A 23,880-nucleotide genomic window follows, 5' to 3' on the forward strand; every position below is an offset into this window, starting at 1 on the left:
TTCACATGGGTGACCATTCACAAAATGGATGGAAAGCACATGTGTACATTGCAACTATCAAGAGTGTGATGGAAAAGTGTAATAAGGATATCGCGAAGGTGACCATATTAGGAAGGCTTAGGACTACTTTTGTGCAGGCTAATAAGAAAGAGAAAGCATTACCTTCGTACAAGACCAAAGTAGTGAAGCAGCGAGAAGCCATATCTATTATATGTTCAAAAGATCCTGCTGATGGTGAATGTTTCAAGACAGGTGTTTGAGACTGCTACAAATCTCGAAGAACCAATTGAAAACTCTCCAAAAACGGTACCAAAGAGACAACGAACAGGTGATCCATTGTGTGCATGGTTGGAGAAATGAGGACTACTTTTAAGGATGCTTTGAAGACAAGTGATCCACTTCCATTGCCAAAGGTTACCACTCCTTCTGAAATACTTGCTATGCTTGAGTTAATACCAGAGTTGGCAGAAGCGTACATGTTGCACTCTTACGAAAAGTTGATTCTTAATAAATGCTTGTTTGAAGCTCTAATGGAGCTGCTCATGCACATGAGGAAGGCTTGGCTGCTATTACTGCCTTGAAGTTATGCAAGTTATGCTTTCCGTACTATTTTGTATGTTGCATTTCGAACTATGTAATGTTGAACTTCAACTTATCCGAACAATTGTGTTGTTACATTTGGAACCATGTGTCGTTGAGAATTTCGAAGACCTATTTAAACTATATGTGTGTTGTATCTTGTTGGTGTAAAATTATTTTTGTGTCAATATTATATGATGTCATCCTTAATTCTAAACAATTTATGATTTTTTACTATATAATCAACCAATTATAGTCATACAACTACTGTTTTAATGCATATTCTAATGTAGATATGCAATTTTATAATTTGACATCCCACGATAATGCATTGAAACTTCAGGACATTTTCGTCATCCAAACAACCAGATTCGTATTAATGTCCACTACAAATTTCTGGCCAGCGAAGGATCTAGGGCCGAGGTCGGGGGGGCCGGTCCCACGACATGAGGACCAAACCCTACGTATAGGGTGGCAAAATACTATAGCAATCGCTACAGTGTACAAAGAGGACCGAGGCACCCCGCAGGGCTGGATCCGCCCTTGTTTGTGGCTGAATGGAACTGAAACCAATACAATATGGAGGTCTCGAATACACACATCCAAACACATCGTTAATGTAAGACCTTTTTTATCACTAGAATGCAATATAGACAAAGCCGCGGGACCTCTCCGCCAGCCGTAAAACATTACCAAAAAAGGCTTTTGTCCCGTTTTATATATAAAGTAAATCACTAGACCAAAAGTATAAACATAAAACCAAATCCACACACATACACACACATGCAACACGACCTCAAATACGGAGGTTCTAAGTCAAAAGAGAAAACAAACCAAATCCAGCCGTAGAACATTAGGCCAACTCCACCGCGCGACCCCATCTTGTCCGGGTGCGTCTGTTTGGGGTAGAACAGACGAATAGCGCGGCCTAATGCGCGGACCCAAACAAACAAATGTTTGGATTTCGTCCGTTTTCGACCCATCCCCGACCCAAACTTGCGTCGAGTTTGGGGGAAACGGACATCACGCGGACGCGCTCGCTGCACGCCCTTGTCCGCCCGTGGCCCGCGTGTCGGGGACACAAGTATTCCCATTCGATTCCAACGCCTCCACTCCCTCTCCCGCCTGCCCCGCCGACGGCGTCGCCGCTATTCTCCGGCCACCTCAGCCCCCCGCCATCCATAGCAAACCATGTCTCGACATGGCCGCCACCACGCCCGCGCTTTTGCCGTAGTTTAGGCGTCGATCGGAGGAGGTTTGGCCGTCGCCGTCGTAGCCGGCGACAGAGTGGATATGACCGCAGGCGACGTACCACGGCGGCCACGGCAGCTTCCGGCGAGTGCTCCAGAGCGGCCAGTAGCCGGCAGCCAACCACCCCTGCATCGAGGTGATCATCGCGACCTCTTTGCCACCACGACCGCAAGGTGTTCGACACTTTGCCCGCAAAGGTATGGATAGTGGTGATGAGTTTTTCTTCCACCACTTCATTTATTCATCGGACGATTCGTCATCGGATGATGAAGATCTTGTGGTGGCTGCAGTGGTGGTTCACAACCACATTCAACGACAGCTTTCTCGGTACAGGGGGTCACTCCCTGGCCATGCTCCCAACCTGAACTGCAACAGGGAGAGAGGCCAGGCCCTGCTCTATGCCGGTTACTTTGAGAACACCCCGCTCTTCAAGCCGGATAAATTCCGTCGCCGTTTTCGTATGGCAAGACATGTGTTCAATCGTATCCGAGAGGGAGTGGTTGCTCATGACCCATACTTTGAGTGCAAGATGAATGCCCTTGGCAAGCTAGGATTCTCCTCTTACCAGAAATGCGCCGCGGCCATCCGCATGCTTGCATATGGAACGTGCCAACTTTTGTGAAGACAATCTCGAACCCTCAAGGTGAGAAGAGAAAGAAATTTGCCCAAATGCAAGAGAGTGGTAGAAAGGATGTGGAACGTGCTTTTGGTGTGCTTCAATCCCGATGAGGTATCGTTCGAAACCCTGCACTGTCATGGGATGAAAGGAAGCTTTGGGATGTGATGACTGTTTGTGTGATCATGCACAACATGATCGTCGAGGACGAGGGTGATGTCAGTATCTTCGACCAAGGATTTGATTATCAAGGTGAAAATGTTGAGCCCCTGCACCAAGAACCGACCATGTTTCAACCATTTGTCCAGTCCCATCGTGAGCTGCGTGATTGACATACTCATTTAGATCTTCAAAATGACTTGGTTGAACACATGTGGGATCATATTGACAATCAATAGATGTATTTGTTCATTTTATGTTCATTTAAGACGATTTTGATTTTGTTGTAAAACTATTTTATTTAGAGACAATTTCGATTGGGTTGATGTGCAAACTTGTTTTGATATGAAAATATGAGCATTTTAGACCCTGGCGGACATGATAGGGCAAACGGATGCAGCCGCGCGCTAGGCGCATGACCAGCGCATCCCAGGACAGGTCCGGACACGATCCCGTTGTCCTATTCAAACAGACAAAATCTGAACAAATCGTTTAGATTCGTGCGATGGAGTTGACCTAGGAAAGTTGAGCTTCCGTCCCCGCCTCGGTCCCTAAAACTAAGGGGCGCAAAAAATGGAAACGAGCCCCCCAACGGACGTCAGCATCCAGTAGCGAAAACCAGTAGAGCGGCCGCGGCCGCGCCCACCTTCGCTTTACCCAAACCCATTTCCCCTCCTATTCCAACCGCCTTCCTTCCACCTCAGCTTTCCTTCCGCTCAAAAAAAATGGCGGTCTCGCAGGTGAATTTTTCCGCCCCCAAAACCGAAACCTCCCGCCGCCGGCGCCATCGCAGCCTGCTTCGCGCTGACGAGGTCTTTTTGTGTGCGCAGTTAGAGGGGCTGCGGAAGGCGTACGCGGCAATCATGCTGAACATGGCCAAGGAGTCGGCGGCGCGGGTGCTGGCGGCGGAGCGGAGCGTGGCGGTGCTAGCCGAAGGGATTGCGGCGGCCAAGGAAGATGGCATCGCGGCTCTCGTCCGGCTCAAGGACATCATGAAGGCCAGGGTACGACTGTTCCCTCGTTCGAATCGCTTGCTCTGGTTTACTTGTTGGTTGGATGGATGATTGGGTCGGTAGTTGCGTTCGAGTCGAGTTGTATTTGCCGATGTGTGAGCGTACGGGAAGCAGGGCCGGCCCTGACACTTCAGGGCCCTGGTGCAAGTTCACATAGTGGGGCCTTTGTACATAAAATTTTAGAAGCAATTGCTTATATTTTACTCCCTCCGTTCCTAAATATAAGTCTTTTTAGAGATTTTATTAGGAGACTACATACGGATGTGTATAGACATCCGTATAGACATATTTTAGATCGTAGATACACTCATTTTACTCCGTATGTAGTCCCTTACTGAAATCTTTAAAAAGACCTATATTTAGGAATGGAGGGAGTAGTAGTTACCTAAAACACTTTCTTCTAACATTTTTTGATGCAAAGTGATTAATAATACTGTTAACATTAATTTGGTCCAGTAGATCCTTCTCAATGCATATAGTAGCTAAACCGTTCAATCTCTTGTTAAATTGTTGATCTCAAGTAATTTTTTAACAATTATAATTTTGGAAAACTACGCTCGGCAGACGCTACAATCACAAGTATAGTAAATAAAATTCGATAAGCAATAGAGATGTTTGAAATTTTTTTGTGAATAGATCCCTTTTGGATTTCTAATTTTTAAGCTGCTAGCATTGTTTTTAAGGCGTCCATGCCTAGGCGTCAAAGCGCCCAGAGAAGGCGAGGCATCGGCCTCGCCTTAGACCATGGACCAAGGCATCCAGATTCCCTTCTTGAGGCTTCCAAGTCGTCGCCTAGGCGGGGGAGGCGTCGCCTTGGTCCAATTTGGACGCCTTGGGCGGGATTGGGCGGGAACTGGTGAGTGGAGGGGTGGGAAACAGAAATTGGACGGGATTGGATAGAAATTGGAGGCCAATCTGAGGTGAAATAGATGGGAGAGAGAGTGGGGACACACCGGTGACAGAAAATCAATCCGAGAGAGAGAGAAGAGCTCTCTCCTCTCAGGCGGCCAGCCCCTCCTCCCAGATCCCGTCCGCCGGCCAAGTTTCCTCCCTCGTCCAGCTTCCTCTCCATCGCCGACCAAGCTTCCAGGCCTCTCCTCCCCTGGCGCATCCCTCCCCCAGCAGGGCAACAAAGTACGACTGCTCTGCTGCCCATGGTCTCTTTCCTCTCCGCCCCTCACTGCTCTGCTGCTTCAAAAGTGAACTAAGGCGTCGCCTCGCGCTTTAAGCGCCTAGAGCCCCCCCCCCCCCCCCCCCCCCCAAACGCCTTAAAAACCATGGCTGCTAGTTTTCTCTTTTGTCGCTTTTCATGCCCAGACATAGGTCTTTTAGATGACATGTTAGCATAAAAATATAGCACACAAACAGTACGGATAAACTAAGGCAAAAAAAGAAAAGAAACCAGAGCACCTGGAGAGTTATGGCCAGGTTGATTGGTTACTTGCTGTCTATTGTGATGTTGCTTGTCACCCTGATGAGATTGAGATGAATCCAAATCCACCAGCCTATAAACCTTCTTCGGACTCAAGTCCCCTTTTTCTCTTTCAGATCGAACATTTTTCAGTCCCCTTCTCTCTCAAGACTCAAGTATCAAGCCATTGGAAGAGGGGATCACGGGATGGCAGGGAGAATTAGATCGAGCCGAATCGGATGGGGAGAAACGAATAAACCTAGGAATACATAGAGAGGAATTTTACCGACCGCTGCAAATTTAGGAGGGGCATGTTGGAGATCAATGCAGTAATCTTCTCCTCCATTAATTTCGTCCAAAGTCTCAACGGCAGGGCGGCACACCATGGTCGCCTGATTGGGCGAAGAAGAAGAACGAGCAACGAGGAGTCGAGGAGAGAGACAGAGAGTTGAGCGAAGACGGGGAGGCGAGATGGCCTGCACTAGGAGTCTAGGATCGGTTCTTCTTTTGAGTGAATGCTGCGCTCGATGCCTCGATCGTGCACCCGCTCGGTCGCACCTTGGCCTATGTGCATACCTGGGCTGGGGCCCCTAGCAATCGGGGGCCCTGTGCGGCTGCACTAGTTGCACATGCTCAGGGCCGGTGCTGACGGGAAGTTTGGAGTTCGAGTGTTTGAGAGTTTGCGCATTTTAGGGCAGGTTTTGGGAACCGTTTGCTTAGGTTGTCCTTCGGAATTATTCTGGTTTCTGTTCGCGAGATATTGACGGCGCAAACCAAGCTTCTCCGATTTGCCTTGGAGCTTGTTTGAGAGGGTATATTCTCGCCTTGTTAACAGATTGAGAGGCGATTTCCTATGCATGATGGTAGCTACAGACCCTCTAGCATAAGTGCCCCTTTTTATATACGAGGTGTCGGATTTCAATTGCATTGGCATAAGTGCATGCTTGTGGAATAGAAATGACTGTTTCTCACTTCCTTTGTATTTTGTTTTACTTTTTGACACAAGTGTCATTTTGTTGTGTAACAATGACGTTTCTCACTTCTCTGTCCTTTTGCTTGCTGTTTGGCATAATTGCTTGTTTGCTTGCTTGACTGGTCCAAAGTCATCATATTTTAATTACAATTTTTTTCATAGTCCAAAATAATTTACCAAAATAATTAGAGATAAAAATTTGGGCCGTGTGTAGCTACCACCATGGGTAGCAAATTATTTCCGTTAACAGATTAGGGAAGCTGGAGCCTGGCGCGATTTCGTGTTTATACTTCATCCACTCTTGATGGAATTTGGAATTTGATTTGAAATGGGATTTTCTCTATCTGAATGGATTGCTGCGGTCTTCCAGAATCCAGACATCGGAAGGTTCTTGCTCTTCAGAAAATCGGCATGTTGCTCGAGTAGGACATGAGCATTAAGAAACCTTGTGATATAGTTTCTCCAAATCCGTTTGAAATATATGCGGCGTGTTCTGTCATTGCTCGCTCATCCATCAGTCCTTCTGCAGTTAGCTTTAGAAATTTTTGTCAGTCCTTCTGCAGTTAGCTTTAGAAATTTTTGCTCTCACTGGATATGGTCGCTGTGAAGCAGTCAAGGCGTTGGTTTAACTGATTAGCATGTACACAATGTCCAAGTCTCAGGGGCATACTGCTCATACTGTCGATGTTGCAGGAGGTCCAGTTATGTGCTTATATAATTACTAGCACAATGCCGTGCCTTGCTACGAAGCCATAAAAACAATGATGTGATACTATTGGCTTAGGAAATCATCCAAAGATGATGATGTCTTACGTCTATTGCATGGTTTATGATTAAAAAGGGAACGTAAATATAACAAAAGGTCATGTTATAGTCACTGATGATTTTATTAGTATTGTAGGTCCTTTGCAAGATTTACAGTGAGATAACATTTTAAATTCTAAAACATAGGCGAATGGACATGAGTAATTTCAGTGCACAAGATCATGGATTTTGTAGGAGGACAACGTTTATGACCATGTTGAAATTGCAATGTGGCCACTCTCTTCTACTATGCTATAAAACTGGAAGAATTGATTGGGTAGAGAAATTAAGACCATGATTTTGAATTGGAATCGTATGCATTTAAAGTTTGTATTTTTATAAGTGTTATGCTCATATTAGGATAACAGCTACTTGTTTGTCTGGGATGTCATAGGTCTCACAACAATACCATTTGTTTATTACATCTTTTGGAAGGTTGCTAGTCTCACATGCTGGTAGAAGTGCATTTGTTTATTTATATGGTTTCATATATGGACTCACCACCAACTCCAACCTTTATAAGTAGGAAAGATATGGTTTCACATGTGGACCCACCACCAACTCCAACCTTTATAAGTAGGAAAGATAAGACATCCCGGCTTTCTGATTGAGATCTACTACTGTTAGAAGAACCTTCATAATGAAATTGCGAAATTAGCTAGCTTCAATGATAGTAGGTTCGTTCATATTGTACCACTATTATGTGTCTTGACTGGTGAACTGTATTTTGTCTTGAGCATACACTTTCCGTGGTTGTATTATTGTAGTTGTTGTATAATTTATTCATAATGTAGCATCTAGCTTGCAATGTCGATTTTGTGCGCAACCAAGGTTTTATACATAATGAAAAGGCTGCTGCTCGACTGCTCCCTTTGGTACGCCCACCCTGGGAGACCCTTCCTTTGACAAGTTTCTCCCGGTGCTGGGTCTACACCGGTAACAGTGCATCACACTAGCAATGCGTCTCAGCTGCTTATGCTACCTTCAGTTCATTGGTGCCATTCTGACCTTCTGATTGTGAAAGTTCATAGTAACGGTACAATTACTATCATGCTATGTAAAACCCAAATAATTTTGATTGTTATAATCCAACGAACAATGGGAAAATTCTCCACTCATTAAAGTTTGATGTCATAAGGTAATTATCCTGTTGCAACATATTTTTGTTACGATGGTTTTGGAAATCCCCCCCCCCCCCCCCCCCCCCCCAAAAAAAAAGAACATACTTTACTGTTCTAACAATTTTGTGTGATCTGAGGCAAATTTGGCAATTTGTGAACTCATAAATGTTTTGTTCGGATGACATATTGATGATATGCCGTATACACTACAATATTATCAATCTGCTTTACCATTCCTTTTACTTGTTCACGTAGTAATTTTGTGATCTGTTCAGATTGTTGTGTTGAAACCGTGTAAGGAATGAATGACTTAATTTCTTATAGCAATTTACTTTAATTATTCGAAATACTGAAGCATTTTACAGGTGGTGGCACTTCAATATTGGTGAATATAGTTCATTAAATCCTATTTTTTTCAAGTGATCTTGCAGATTAAATTTCATTTTTATGAGCAAAGCATGGTAGCATAGAACTTTTGAAAAGGCGCCATCTTGTTCTAGGCAAATGCGATCACGGTTGTAAAAGGCATTCTTGAATTTTGGCGAACAACTTGAAGGCCACGCCAACTTATCCTGATCTTCGACCCAAACCATGGATAACTTTGAGTCACTGCTCGGAAGCAATGCGCACACAAGTATCTATTCATTGTCACGTTTAGGCAAAAGCAATCATGGTTGTAAAAGGCATTCTTGAATTTTGGCCAGCAACTTGAAGGTCATGCCAACTAATCCTGATCTTCAACCCAAACCATGGATAACTCTAATTCACTGCTCAGAAGCAATGCGCACACAAGTATCTATTCCTTGTCACGTTTAAGAATAGAAGACAAACATGGTTCATACTATTTCCGTAATCCCCCTTTTACAAATCAACCTAGCTTATGTCTCCCTACTCTTGTTTTCCTAGTACTAGTTGGTGATTTTAGTCTGTCTATCATCCCTGCCATCTTGTTTTTAATAATGTTTTTATTTTTTCTTTCTATTATGATATTTGTTTGTTACCTTTTCTTCTTTCTTCTCAAGTTCTAGTTAATTGTTTTGACTATTGTAGTTGAATGAAGATTGATATGCTACGTGCTTGCATTTTTTCGTTACTCCGCTAGGAATATATGGACGTTCAGCTAGTAATCGTAAAAAGAAAATGAATGCTTTCCCTCTTCAATAATTTTAATTTTATAGAAACCCAAATCTCTTTCCTAGGGTACATATATAAAACATCCTCGATTGGCCAAACCAAGTCTGCCAGAGTTACAATTTACAAATGTCTGAAGTTGATGACTGATTGTGATCTTCACCTATGAATCCTTATTGGCAGTTGCATGGGCTTGCTGATGGCTGCAGTGTCCATTGATGTATGCCTGTACGGTATTTTTGTCGAATCACTATGTGGCAATGCCAATCATGTGGGAGGATTGTGATCTTCCATGTGGCAATGCCCCTCATGGAAACTGACGTGGAAGAGCTGGGCGCCGCCTCGCGTTAGGTTCTTCAACTAGTTGGCAGGCAAGGATCGATGTTGGACGGTGGAGCGGCTTGCTCGACGCGTGTCGGTGCACTAAAGTTTGGGCCTTTAGCGCCCCAGACTTGTGCACGGGCAGTAGTAGCCACGCCTGCGACGAGGCCTACCGGGACCGCGGAAGGCAGATGCGAAGCCGTCGAGAAGACGCTCAAGTCAGTGAGCCAGAAGGCCGAAGCCCTAAGGAGGGATCCCGGCAAGATCCTTGCCGGGGTGGCCGCCGAAGCCCCGGCAAGACGAACCCCCAGCAAGACATCTGGCGCCCGCTCCGGCAAGCGCACCTCCTCGGAGTGCTGCGCTGCTGTCGAAGGCATGCCAGGGAAGGCTCCGACAAGCCCAGAAGACCGAAGGCCGAAGACAGAGCCCCTGGCAAGATCCTTGCCGGGGGAGGCTAGCAAGGCCCTTGGCAAGATCCTTGCCGGGGGGCCTAGCGAAGCCCCAGCGCGACCCGTCCCAGGCAAGGTCCCAGCTCACGTCTGCGCCAGCGCAGCGGCCGACTGCCCCTCTCCACTTGATACATGTCGATCTGCAAGACGCGTGTCGAGCGGTATCTGGGGAAAACAGTGCCGAGGGGCGCGCCCCTGCTCCGTGTCTGGGGCACCTGACGAAGCATTTAATGCGTCTGCTTAGACGCCAGAGACACTGCACTTAACCGTACGCCCCATGAGTGCACTGTTTCACTGTGCACCCCGTGGAGCCCTGTGCTGCCACTGTTGGTGACCCCTTTGACCTATAAAAGGAGGCCCAGAGCATGCACTTGGGGAAGGCTAGACACTTAGTCATGGGACGCTTAGTCAGTCGACATTTAGTCACTCAACGTCCAATATACACACAAAGCAGGAGTAGGGTATTACGTTTCCGAGCGGCCCGAACCTGGGTAAAATCTCCCCTTGTGCCGACCGTTAGTTCTGCTCTTGGTGCATCCTTCTCCCCCGCCGAAGCACAAGGGATCCTCTCGGACCCATAGGTGTCGTCCGCCCCGACATCTCTGGCGTGCCAGGTAGGGGGGAAGAGGTGCCCTAACCTGACCCAGCAGTCGGTGCGTCAGCTTCATCATCATCATCGTCGCCATGGCTCTCAAGAGAAAGGCTGCCACGGCGGCCGACCCATCCGCGACCACCGTGCCTGTGACTTTACAAACAGGCGCCGACACGGACGCGTGTGGAAGAAGCGGGGGGCCCTGAGCTTCCACACGCTCCGGTAAACGCACGTCCTCTAGGGTGCAGCGTTGTTGTCGATGGCGTGCCAGGGGGCTCCGGCAAGACCTCGGGCACCCACTCTAGCAAGCGCACCTCCCCTGGAGTGTTGCGTTGTTGTCGAGGGTGTGCCAGGGGGCTCTGGCAAGACCCTAGGCGCGCACTCCGGCAAGTGCGCCTCTTCGGAGTGTTGCGCTGCTGTCGAGGGTGGGCCAAAGAGCACCCACGGCAGGGCGTTACACCCTTGCCGGGGCCTGTTGCTCCGCGCTAGGCTCGGCGTCGCCCCGGCAACTTCCTGGCAGGCGAGACCTCTGGCACCCACTCTAGCAAACGCGCCTCCCCTGGAGTGCTGCGTTGCTGTCGAGGGTGTGCCAGGGGGCTCCGGCGAGACCCCAGACTCCCCCTCCGGCAAGCGCGCCTCCCCGGTGTGTCGTGCTGCTGTCGAGGGTAGGCCGAAGAGCGCCCCCGGCAAAGCGTTATATCCTTGTCGGGGCCTGTTGCTCCACGGCGGGCCCAAGGTCGCCCCCAGCTGCACCCTGCCGACAGATTTCTTACCGGCAGCCCATGAGGCGCGGTTGCCGGTCCTTCCGGCAACCAACCTTTGTGCAAGTCTTGCCGGCAGGGCATGTAAACCTTTGCGCAAGGCGAGGCGCAGACCTTGCAGACAGATTAAATAAAGTTAAGCATTTCACATTTCTTGCCGACTTTCATGTTCATTGCTATGCATGTTTTATTCGAGATCTTGTGTTACGCTTACCTCCGGCAAAAGTTGACGAACCGCCAAGGTTCCGAAACTTGCACGCGAGGGGAACTTGTCGTGATCGGATACACCCTTGCTTTGTTTCGATCCCGCTCAACAACTTAAGTGGCTACGATGAGAACGCTAAGGTATCTTGCCGGTAGCGACACCTCCAGCAGGCTGCTAAGGATCCGCTCCTCGAAGCGCTCGTGGAAGGGCCAGAAGCACCGGCAAGCTCCAAATGAAGCGGTTGTTTTCCTTGGGCGGTTTGAACCTTTTCGGTACGGAAGGCCTGCACGCAAAGGAATCCTTGTCGTGATCTGGTGCACCCCTATTCCGTTTCGAGCCCGCTCAACGATTTAGGTGGCTGCGCTAAGAGCGCCAAGGTGCCCTTGTCGTGATCAGCCGCGCCCCCACTTTGTTTCGAGCTCGCTCAACAAAGTGGTCGCGCCGAGAGCGCCAAGGTGCCTTGCCGGAAGCGACACTGCCAACAGGCCGCTAAGGATCCGCTCCTCGAAGCGCCGCGGCGAGGCTAGACGCACCGACAAGTTTCCGATAAAGCTTGTGCATCTCCATCTCGAACTCGTCGGGGCCGAACTCTTCCTTGATTGCGGTGCAGAAGTCTGGCCAGTTGAGCGTGCGATGTGCTTGACGAATTGCCTGCAACTAGTGCGCTGCATGGCCCTTGTTGTATAGTGACGCCGTTGTCACCCAGCTGTGCGGCAACACGCGGTACAACTCGAAGTAGAATTCGCACAGATCGATCCAGAGGTAGGGCGCCGAGCCGTCGAACCTGGGAAAATCGTGTTTGGGTGGCTTGACCATGTAGGTATTCCGCTGCTCCTCGTGAATTGCGCCGCCCCGAAGAGCGACGCGGTCGAGCGTGTCCCGATGAGAGGTGGCCCAACGTTGGCCAGGCACGGAAATGGCTGCTCCGGTGGGAAAACGGCGGATGCCTGCGGCTGGTGGCGCGGAGACGGTGGGGCTGTTGATTTCGACTGTTCGCGGTGGCGGCGCACCTCGTTGACATCCGCCTGCGTGAGATCCACCTGCTTGCGCAGATGGGCCAGGTCGCTGGAGACCTGCTCGTTGAAGGCGAGTTGTGCCTCCACGTGCTTGTCGGCGGTGAGCTGACCCGCCTCCCACCAGCTTGAGCAGCGATTCGAGCAGCGACTTTCTCCCCGGAGGTTTCGGACATGTCGGTGAGGATGTGGCGGGTCTGGGCTGGAGGTTTGGATGGCGGCGCCGTCGCCTCGCTCCAAATCGGGTCAACCCCGTTGGGGATTGTTAGAGTTGTAATATAAGTCATGTACCCTTTTGTATTTATCCCAATATATAAGGGGTTTCCTGCATATAGTCCATCACCTGTACATGTATATATACTGGCCTATAGCCTCATGGGAATACAAGTTGCTTATTCCTAACATGGTATTAGAGCCTTAGGGTTTTTTCTCGCACGCGCAACTCGTGCTCCGATCCAATCTCGTCTCCCCGCAGTCGCCTTCTGTCTCATCCGCATCTGGAGGCTGCTGGTTCCCGTCGCGCTCAAGTCAACGCCGGGCTCTTGGTTCCCGTTGCGATCAAAGCGCCTGTTGATTCCCGTCATCTGGAGGCTGCTGGTTCCCGTCCCCGTCATCTGGAGGCTGCTGGTTCCCGTCATCTGGAGGCTGCTGGTTGCCGTCACCACCAGATCGAGGCGAGGCGCTCTGCTGGTTCCCGTCCTCCTGCTGGTTCCCGTCACCATCAGATCGAGGCGCGGCCGTCTGCTGGTTCCCGTCGCCTCTGCTGGTTTCCGTTCCCCTGCTGGTTCCCATCACCACTAGATCGAGGCGCGGGCCTGCTGGATCCCGTCCCCACCAGATCGAGGCGCCCTGCTGGTTCCCGTAACCACCAGCTTCCGATTTTGTCGGTCCCGACGTGATCTCTAAAAAAAAATGTCTGTTGCATCCGGCTACGTTGCTGTTCCTCGTTGTCCAGTGATCTTTGATGGCACTAACTACACCGAGTTCATTGGCTTCATGCGCATTCACATGCGTGGCATCCGTCTTTGGGGTGTTCTCTCTGGCGAGGTCTGCTGTCCGCCACTTCCGGTTCCTCCTGTGGCTCCCACTCCGCCGACCCCACCGTCTCTTCCTGCGGATGCTCCTCAGACCGCAAAGGATGAGGCTAAGCTTGCTGATGAGGTCGCCATCCGTGCTTATGATGAGAAGGTTTTGGCTTATGAGGAGGCTCTTCAGACGTATCATGGTGCTCTGTCTGCTTACACCCAGTGGCTTGATGATGATGCTCGTGCTGCAGCTGTTCTCACTTCTAGCGTTCTGCTTCAGTTTGCCTCTGAGTTTCTGGGCCTTCCTACTGTGTTTGAGATGTGGACTCGCCTTCGTCAGCGCTATGAGCCCTCTGGTGATGCCTTATACCTCTCTATGGTCCGTCAGGAGCATGCTTTCAGCAGGGTGACTCTACTGTTGATGACTTCTATGCACAGAGTTCTGCTATCTGGCGCCAGCTTGATTCTCTCCGCAGTGCTGGTTGTCGCACTTGCCTCTGTTGCCAGGCTGTCCAGGCCGACCTGGAGTTTCATCGCGTCTACGAGTTCCTGTCTCGGCTCCGTAAGGAGTTTGAGCCCCGACGTGCTCAGTTGTTTGCTCGTGGCCGTATTTCTCTCATGGAGGCGCTTTCTGAGATTCGTGCTGAGGAGACTCGCTTACGTGGTGCTGGTTTGCTGGAGGTTCCCTCGGTGCTCGCTGCTCGGACTTTTTCTAAGCCACCTGCTGCATCGACCCCTTCTCGCTCGAGTGCTCCGCCGCTCTTGCCCACTCCTTCTGGAGGCTCCGGACGCCCACGTCCACATTGTGCCTACTGCAACAATGATGGTCATATTGAGTCCCACTGCTACACGAAGAAGAAACACTTGCGCAAGGCACGATCATCATCTACAGCGACTTCGCCATCTACTTCGACAGCTTCCGCCATCGCTTTGATTGAGCAGGATATTGTGAGACTTAAGCGTCTGCTCGCTGCTTCAGGTTCTTCCTCGACGGGTACCGCTGGTTCTGTGACTGAGGCTTCCCGCACTGAGCAACCACCTTCTACACAGTCAGGTACATCCCCATGGGTTCTGGACTCTGGAGCTTCCTTTCATATGACTTCTAATTCTTCCACTTTGTCCTCTCTTCGATCGCTTGATTCTCCTATTCATGTCCTCACCGTTGATGGTACTCCCCTTTCTGTCGTTAGTAGAGGCAATCTTACCACTCCTTCTTATTCTGTTCCTGATGTTGCTCATGTTCCTCAACTTACCATGAATCTGTTTTCTGCTGGTCAACTTGCTGAATCTGGTTGTCGTGTCATCCTTGACCTTGACTCTTGTTCTGTCCAGGACCGTCGCACGTACACTCTGGTTAGGGCTGGTCCTCGCCGCCGTGATTCTGAGGGTCTTTGGGAGTTGGACTGGCTTCATGTTCCTTCCGCTGCCCACTCGTCTCAGCCTACTTATGGCTTGCGTTCTCGTCCTCGTCCGCCTGTTGATCGCTTTGGATTTTCCACCGCTGGCGCTGCTGTTCTTGAGCCGACTACTTATCATCAGGCTATTGTTCATCCTGAATGGCAGTTTGCGATGGCTGAGGAGATTGCTGCTCTTGAACGCACTGGTACGTGGGATCTTGTTTCCCTTCCTCCCGGAGTCCGTCCCATCACTTGTAAGTGGGTCTACAAGGTTAAGACTCGCTTCGATGGTTCTCTTGAGCGTCACAAAGCTCGTCTTGTGGCTCGTGGTTTTCAGCAGGAGCATGGTCGTGATTATGACGAGACTTTTGCTCCTGTGGCTCATGTGACCACTGTTCGTACACTTCTTGCCGTGGCCTCTACACGCCACTGGTCTATCTCTCAGCTTGATGTTAAGAATGCTTTTCTTAATGGTGAGCTGCGTGAGGAGGTGTACATGCAGCCTCCACCTGGGTATTCTGTTCCTGATGGCATGGTATGTCGTCTTCGTCGCTCTCTCTATGGCCTTAAGCAAGTCCCCCGCGCCTGGTTTGAGCGTTTTGCCTCTGTGGTGACTGCCGCTGGTTTTTCACCCAGTGTTCATGATCCAGCATTGTTTATTCACCTTTCTCCTCGTGGTCGGACTCTTCTTCTTCTCTATGTTGATGACATGGTCATCACTTGGGATGACCCCGAGTATATTGCCTTTGTCAAGGCCCGTCTTAGTGAGCAGTTCCTTATGTCTGATCTTGGACCTCTTCGCTACTTTCTTGGGATTGAAGTCTCTTCTACCTCTGATGGCTTCTTTATATCCCAGGAAAAGTATATCCAGGATCTTCTTGCTCGTGCTGCTCTTACTGATGAGCGCATTGTTGAGACTCCTATGGAGCTCAATGTTCACCTCTCTGCTATTGATGGTGATCCCCTCCCTGACCTGACGCGCTATCGTCATCTTGTTGGCAGTCTTGTTTATCTAGCTGTCACTCGTCCGGATATCTCTTATCCGGTTCATATTCTGAGTCAGTTTGTCTCTACTCTCACATTGGTTCACTATAGTCATCTCCTTCGTGTTCTCCGATATCTTCGGGGCACGATCTCTCACCGTCTATTCTTTCCTTGCTCCAGTTCTTTACAACTTCAGGCCTATTCGGATGCTACGTGGGCTAGTGATCCTTCAGATCGCCGTTCACTTTCTGCTTACTGTGTTTTTCTTGGTGGTTCTCTCATTGCCTGGAAGACGAAGAAACAAATTGCAGTTTCCCGTTCAAGTGCAGAGGCTGAGCTGCGAGCGATGGCTCTTTTGACGGCAGAGGTGACTTGGTTACGGTGGTTACTTCAGGATTTTGGTGTTTCTGTCACTACACCGACTCTGCTCTTATCTGACAGTACAGGTGCTATTAGCATTGCGCGCGATCCTGTGAAGCATGAGCTCACCAAGCATATTGGTGTTGATGATTTCTATGTGCGCGCTGCTGTGCAGGATCAGGTTGTTGCTCTTCAGTATGTGCCTTCTGAGTTACAGTTGGCGGATTTCCTGACGAAGGCCCAGACTAGAGCACAACATGGCTTTTATCTCTCCAAACTCAGTGTTGTTCATCCACCATGAGTTTGAGGGGGGGGGGTGTTAGAGTTATAATATAAGTCATGTACCCTTTTGTATTTATCCCAATATATAAGGGGTTTCCTGCATATAGTCCATCACCTGTACATGTATATATACTGGCCTATGGCCTCATGGGAATACAAGTAGCTTATTCCTAACAGGGATTTCGCGCCGGCCACCGAGGTGAGCCTGCACCCGCAGCAGTGGGTGTTACGATCCGATCAAGAGAGTGTGAGACCGACGAATCGGGACGGATTGGCGTGGGGATCATATCTGGCTCTGAATACCAGTTTGTAACGACCCAATGATCCAAGGGATCGGTACAAGGGAATTGGGGATGAGATTGGAATTGCTTTATTGAGGAAGGGGGTGAGGTACAGGGAAAGTTAGGTGGGAGGAGAGGAAAAGTAGGGAGAGGATCCAAAGTCTCATACAATGCATAACCTCTCCTCTGTCCACACACCTACTTATACACACACTCTGGCCAGTGGCCCCCACCACCTGGCCCGCGCATCGCTGTCCACCGCATCAGGGAGATGCAGTTGTGACAGTAAATCGCTCAGACAGATGGAGAATACTATCTTACAGCTGTTACACTCCCTAGCTTCAGCTAATTGAACGAATCTCCTATATTTTCTGGTGTTCACTATAAAAATAGCACAGGGAAGGTGAGCCAGCTCCCCAACATCCATGGTTGATCCGACCAGTTACACAAGGGCTGCATACATGCCATATTCTGTAGATCAAGGCTTACTGATACTGACAAGCTGAATAGAATGATTTGCACCAGTCAATTGGAATGATATGCCATCAGCTGTTGATGCTGATTTTTGTTTAAAGAATGTTTGCAACTGCAGCAATACTTGTCCAGTTAATTTAGCTTTCATTTGCTCGAATATGATTACACTTTTAACTAGCTGTAGCCTTTTTAATTGTCTCAGTTTTAAGTTTTGCATGTTTGAAACTTTTTTACATGTTCGCAGATGAAGCAGGTGGAATCGCAATCTTTGGCACATGTTAGTAAGATCAGTGAACTTCAGGAGCAATTACATGATGCTTGGAATACTGTGGCATCCCTTCAAGTTGAGCTGCAGAGAGCAAATACCGAATTGGAGGAGACACGGAAAACTTTAGCAGAGGAAAGAATGAATATCCTTCCAACCTGTGATAAGATTGGTTCAAATAAAAGCAAGACCTCTCGTTCTAAGGTGCATCTCCGAAATAGAAATTTGTCATCAGAGAACAAAAATACCATTCGCCGTGTTTCCATTGACACCAAGGAAAATGGAGCTGTTGAAAACATGGCGAACCTGTATCATCGTGGTTCTGATATGTCATCATTTATAGCAAGAAATAAGAAACGTGAGTTGTATCGTAATGGATGTACACAGCGCATTCGCGCTCTTAAACAGCGGAGTCCTGCTGCAGACTCCTCTAAACAAAACAGCAAGGACGCAAGCACGTCGAATAACCGTTCAAAGACTGGAAAGAGCGATAGTGCTAGGAGCACTAGACAGACGAGATCCACCATCGAACAAATACTTCAAACAAAGTTTCTGGCGAACTGCAAGCGCAAGAGAGGTCAACGAAGCAGGCCTGGCTATAAGCATGATAGTCCTGATGCGCATGTTAAAACAGAAGATAAATCATCTGACACCTCTGATGAAAACGGCTGTTTGCTGCTTCTTCAGGCACTTGAACAGGATCTTTCACCTCCAAATTTGTTTTCTGGACATAGTGGTGAGGGATTAACTGATTTGAAGGACAATTTGTTGATGGGTGGGAAGGTTGTTGACTTCAATTCTTGCATGGCCTCCGCTGGAGCAATAGATGCACATGCAATCAGCAACATGCGGGCGACAAGGAGAAAAAGATCTAAGATGGTTAGGGTTTTTGAAGCTGGTTGTTCTGAGTCCAAAAGTATTCCAGGTAACAATCTGCTAAGATCAACCAATGAGGATACCATTTTTGAGAGTGGGCAGAGCTCTGAAAGGATAGATGATCACTCTGATACACCTGCAATAAACAATGCTTCTGTTTTGAGTGATGCCACTAAAAATCCAGTTCATTGTAGTGGTGCCAACAATGATCAATTTCAGTCTGGGAACAGCTCCCCACTAGTTCTTCAGTCAACCGAAAGTCAAGTTGATGGTGAAGGTACCTATTAGAAACCTTGTGTGTTTACGTGAAATACCTCTTTTTATGTAGATTGAACTCTAACTAGCCTAAAATTATGCAGGTGAATTACGAGCGCAGCACCCAGACTGCAGAACACCGGAGACTAATTTAGCAAAAAGGAAAGAAGGTAAAGTCGATGAAAGTTGCAATTTAGCTTCAGACAGAGCTGATCATTTAATCATCAGCTCCTTGGAGATTGAACTCTAACTAGCCTCGTGAAATACCTCTTTTTATGTAGATTGAACTCTAACTAGCCTAAAATTATGCAGGTGAATTACGAGCGCAGCACCCAGACTGCAGAACACCGGAGACTAATTTAGCAAAAAGGAAAGAAGGTAAAGTCGATGAAAGTTGCAATTTAGCTTCAGACAGAGCTGATCATTTAATCATCAGCTCCTTGGAGAAAGAACAAAGCGCGAAAGCATCATCCGGTGTGTCCGTGCAACCTGAAGGCATGAGATGTATCAAATACACATTCAATCGCAGGAAACGGAAGAATGTGTCTTTGAACAGCAGCAGTCTAGTTAGTCTAGCTGACAAACAAGACTCTCAGGCAAAGCCTGAGACACAGAATCACTTGGTAGAATCACCTAAAGGCGACAACCAACTAGCCCATGTTGCCCAACAGGTCTGTTTTTTTTTTTTTTTTTTTTTTTGTGTGTGTGTGTGTGTGTGTGTGTGTATGTGTGCTGCACGTCCAGTTACGATTTTGCATTATATGTGTCCAAGTGTTTGACAAATTAATCCTGTTTTGCAGCTCATTTTGTTGTCAGAGCTGAAGTGGTAAGAATTTTGCAATGCATAAACCTGAAAGGCCGGGTTCAGTGTAATGATGGTTAAGAGATATGCTTCAGTAAGTGATGCAATAGATTCTTCAAGGGACGAGAAACTACATCTGGTGGCAAGCAGCAGCAGCAGCAGCAGAGAGACCAAGAAATCTAGATCGTAGTTTAGCATGCAACAAAGAGTGACTTAACATATACCTCAGCCAGTTGTTATTTTAGAAGAATGTACAAATTAGGTAATGAATTTGGAATTATTTAGTCGATGTTGAATTGAAACTATTGGTTTATAAGCAGGTGATAAATTTCGAATTATTATGTGGGGCCATCGGAAACTTGATTGGGAAAGGATTGCTCTATGGAGCAAAAAAGCGGTTCTATGAAATTGAAAGCAGCCTCTATTCCCGGGCCTTCAGTTACCGGGCGCGCTGGTGGTGTTGGGATTTCGTAAAAGGAAAACAATGGTTTGGCACGTAGGGAAGACAATGGAGTTTTTTCTTTCTTTTGATGAACCCCCTTGATAGTGTGATCCTATAGTACTCTCTCTATTCCAAAATAAATGTCTTGACCTTAGTATAATTTTGTACTAGACCTAGTATAAAATTGGTACACTTATTTTATGACGAAAAGAGTATGTGCTAATCAATGCACAGGTGTGGCGAAGTTTCTTATGTTCGTGGTTGTGTACTACTCCCTAAGTCTTTGAAAGATTACACTATGGAATACATATGAATGTATATAGACATATTTCAAAGCATAGATTCACTTATTTTATTTTATATTTAGTTTTTGTTAGTTCTCTTAAGGACTTATATTCAAGACCGGGGGAGTATGTTTCAACAAAAGGACTCTTTTCACTCATATCACGCAACAAATGCGTATTCGATGGAGAAGAGAATTCCGACCGTGATCCATTTTGTTTGTTTATGTCTGTTTTGGTCTGGCGTAAACACATTTTTTGTACTTAATTGGGTTGGATTTTTGTCGACATGGACACGAGACTGACGTGTCGTGACTCTGCTTGATGTCTCGCTTGGGCCTACATGTCGGCCACTCAACCACCATCTATTATTCCTACTTAATTTGATGCGTGTTGACGGGCTCACACTTCAGCCACCCAACCCGCTGACCGCACGCCCTTTTTAATGCCACAGACGCAGTAGGGCCCCACCCAGTCAATTTCCTCCATCTGACGAGTCTTCTTCTTTCCTTTGCCTGTCAGCCGCCCGACATCTAACCCTAGCCGCCGCACACCGCCCGCGAGTGCAACAATGCCATGGAAATGGATCCCTAGGGAGGTCGGAAGCACGACCACGAGGTCGGCTCCTCTTCGGGTTAGAGTCGTCGCCGCTGAGCTAAAAGGATCGAGATGAACCTAGAGAGAGGGGGGGGGGGGGTGAATAGGTACAATTAAATTTTTTATTTGTTTCTTAGCAATTTTAGGCAATAATGCGGAATATGAAGGTGAGCCTAACAATTGCAAAGATGGTAGTCATGCTACGCGTACTGAGCAAGACAACAATTAATTAAAGAGTTAAGAACAAGTAATACAAGTAATGTAAGAAATATCACAAAGACAAATAACCACAAGTAGAGAGTTAAGGTTAGGGATGACCGCAACTCTGAGCGACGAGGACGTATGCCGATGTTCACTTCCTTGGAGGGAAGCTACATTACCGTTTAGAGAGGTGGATGTTATCACGAAGGCACACCAACGCCACGAATGCTCACCCTATTCTCTCTTTGAGACAACACCATGAAGGCGATTCTCAACCACTAGTGGTAGACCTTGGGGTTGTCTCCAAACCCTCACAAACTTTCCGGGGGTAATCAGAGTGAACGATTCCTCGCCGGAGTACTCCTACCGCCTAGGAGTCTCCAACCTCCAAGAGTAACAAGATGCACCGTGAAAACAAGGGGGAATCCACTTTTGCTTTGGTGAATGTGTAGGCCAGGCACTCCTCCTTCACTCCTAAAAAGACCAAGAGCTTTGGTTGGCTAAGGAGAGAGAACTCCAAGAAATAGAGGTCTGAAAATGGTGGAGAGAAAAATGGAGTTGCTGCCGTGCCTCGGGAAGAAGAAGGCTATTTATAGGTGGGGAAGAAATCCAGCCGTTGGGGGCCAGACTTCTGCCAACCCTGAAAGTTCCGGGGGAACCAGAGATTCCGGACCCCGAAAGTTCCGGCCAGGTTCCGTGCAGGTTCCGGCTTAAAAAAAATGATTGCACCCGGTTGGAGTCCCTCGGAAGCAGTCGGGATGGGGATAGAAGATCCGGAGCCCGTAAGTTCCAGTCGCCCCGGAAGTTCCGGCATCCTGAATTTCCAGTCGCCCTGGATGTTCCGGAGCCAGGAAGTTCCGGTCGCCCCGGATGTTCCGGCGTCGGAAGTTCCGGCCAGGGTCCGGCAAGGTTCGTGCCTAAACAGAAACATTGCACAGAAGCTGGCAGTTTCTCTGGTTGGCCCGGAAGCTCCCCGGACCTTCTGGTCCCCGAAAGTTTTGGCCCTCCCGGAAGTTCCGGCCTAGATAGAGTCTTTGCACTGTCAATTTTGCCAGATTTGAGAAATGGTTCTCCAGAACTTATTTTTTATGAAGAGTTGATTCCCAGATAATTTTCACGATGCATCCCCTCTAATAGTGCAGTTGACCTAAGGACTCAAGAAAGAAAAACTTTCATGGCACTCCATCTTTTTCCTTTTTCCGAGTAGAGGGAAAATAACCATCCATGCTTATTTTTACTTTTGTCGGAGCTGTTTACACTAGAGCATGTGGTTAGAAATGCAAATGAAATTGTCATAGATGTCAAAAATAATTAAGGGCCATGATGCACCTTCAATCTCCCCCTTTTTGACATAGATGACAATAATGCTTGAGAGGGTAGACACACAAAGTATGTATGTTATAGAGAAGTTTTGATGAAAGGAAATAACTCCCTCACAACTTATGCCTTATTTTAGATTTGTATTTGAATGTTAAAGACACAACTGGAAGCAACTCCCCTTCACATTGTGCTACCAATACAAGCAGGACATAGCAACAGGAAATGATTTACTAACCTTGATTTTTGTGTGTGACGACACATATATGGGAATATCACTCACAATATGAGATATGGATATGAAAGATGCCTTGCATCACATGTAACCCATGCCTTGCAGCACATGTAACCCATAAAGTGCACACACATGGATAGATAGTTTAGCAAAAACACAATGGTAATGTTCAAATAGTAGCAAATAAAGCAAAGGTAGAAAACAAAGCAAATGCAGCAAATAAAGCATAGGCAAATGATAATGATGAACCATATCGATGACCCCTATCAAGCAATCCAACACCTCCCCCTTTGCCATCAAGATGGCAAAAAGGAAAAGACGAATGATGCACTACTGCAGCCTCTAGTTGAGGGAATCAGATGAGTCGTCGGAGGACTCATCAGAGGACACTAGGCCGTGAGGGAGATGAGAAGTGGCTTGATCTCCAGCTTCGACATTAAACCAAGCAAACTTGGACTGGTATTGATCAAACGGAGTCACATCAGACTCAGAACCATGAGCAAGGGTCATGAGAGATGCACGCATCCCATCCTTAAGGGCCTTCATGCCCTCCTTCCTAGATGTGTGCTCTTCTGTAACGACTAAGATGCGGCCCTTTCCTATTTTGGGGGCGAGGCCTCAAAAGGGAAAGGGGCGCATCTAAACGTTTCGCAAGCGAGATAATCATAACATTACATAACTGAAAGAGTGACAAGTAGGGCATACACTTGCCATCTGATAAGAGTATAGCATTAAGCTTACAAACACACATTATTCAGAGGATAGTTTAGTCCCGCTACGGACAACATGAAACAAGTAAAACTATGACATCCCGCATGCTGGCCCCACGATCACGACCATGGCCTCAGTCCTCCGGATAGTTCACGTACAGTCGGCCAGAGTCCTCATCGAACTCCCACTTCAGCTGGTTGTCATCAGGATCTCCTGCGTCGGGCGTACCTGTACCTATTGGTGTTTGTAGTAATCTGTGAGCCACGGGGACTCAGCAATCGAATGACCTTGCTATCGCAGCTAGCCAAGTTATTGGGTGACGAAGGATAAGTGTATGGGTTTGCAGCAACCTAAGCATATATGGTGGCTACCTTATGATGATTAGAGTAATCATATGGTGGTCTACGCGAGCGATCGAAGACTAAATTGATCACTAAGTGATCGTGAACACCTACTTACGTCAAACATAACCACACCGCGTTCTCGATCATAGAGCGATCTCCGAAGGAGACGGTCATGGTTACACACACATGAAAGTGCGTTATATTGACTAGAGGGGGGTTGAATAGGAGATTTTTAGAATGCCATCATTGAGGAAATTCCTTTTGAGGAAATTCCTCACTGATGACTAACTTACAGCGGAAACAACAAAGGATCAGAAGTGCAAAGTATCACTACAGTAGTTTTCAAGGTGAA

General features: G+C 47.7%; 1 protein-coding gene across 3 annotated transcripts; it reads left to right on the forward strand.

Annotated features, from left to right (window-relative positions):
• The first annotated feature begins 3,226 nt into the window (after window positions 1-3,226).
• LOC123403772 lies at window positions 3,227-19,738 on the forward strand. 3 transcript variants are annotated; one of them, XM_045097684.1, is made up of 6 exons: window positions 3,227-3,345; window positions 3,436-3,609; window positions 17,447-18,620; window positions 18,703-18,768; window positions 18,911-18,976; window positions 19,035-19,200. In XM_045097684.1, exons 1-6 carry the CDS (start codon window positions 3,331-3,333, stop codon window positions 19,097-19,099), a joined length of 1,560 nt encoding a protein of 519 aa, XP_044953619.1. In that variant the 5' UTR covers window positions 3,227-3,330; the 3' UTR covers window positions 19,100-19,200. The 3 variants fall into 3 exon arrangements, with proteins under 3 accessions (XP_044953619.1, XP_044953618.1, XP_044953617.1); XM_045097683.1 differs by lacking the exon at window positions 18,911-18,976 and adding an exon at window positions 19,399-19,738 and having other exon boundaries at window positions 3,238-3,345; window positions 18,703-18,836; window positions 19,045-19,269; XM_045097682.1 differs by adding an exon at window positions 19,399-19,738 and having other exon boundaries at window positions 3,238-3,345; window positions 18,911-19,269.
• The last annotated feature ends 4,142 nt before the right edge of the window (window positions 19,739-23,880 follow it).

This window comes from Hordeum vulgare, chromosome 6H, assembly GCF_904849725.1.
Source record: "Hordeum vulgare subsp. vulgare chromosome 6H, MorexV3_pseudomolecules_assembly, whole genome shotgun sequence".
In the NCBI taxonomy this organism is placed as follows: Eukaryota; Viridiplantae; Streptophyta; class Magnoliopsida; order Poales; family Poaceae; genus Hordeum; species Hordeum vulgare.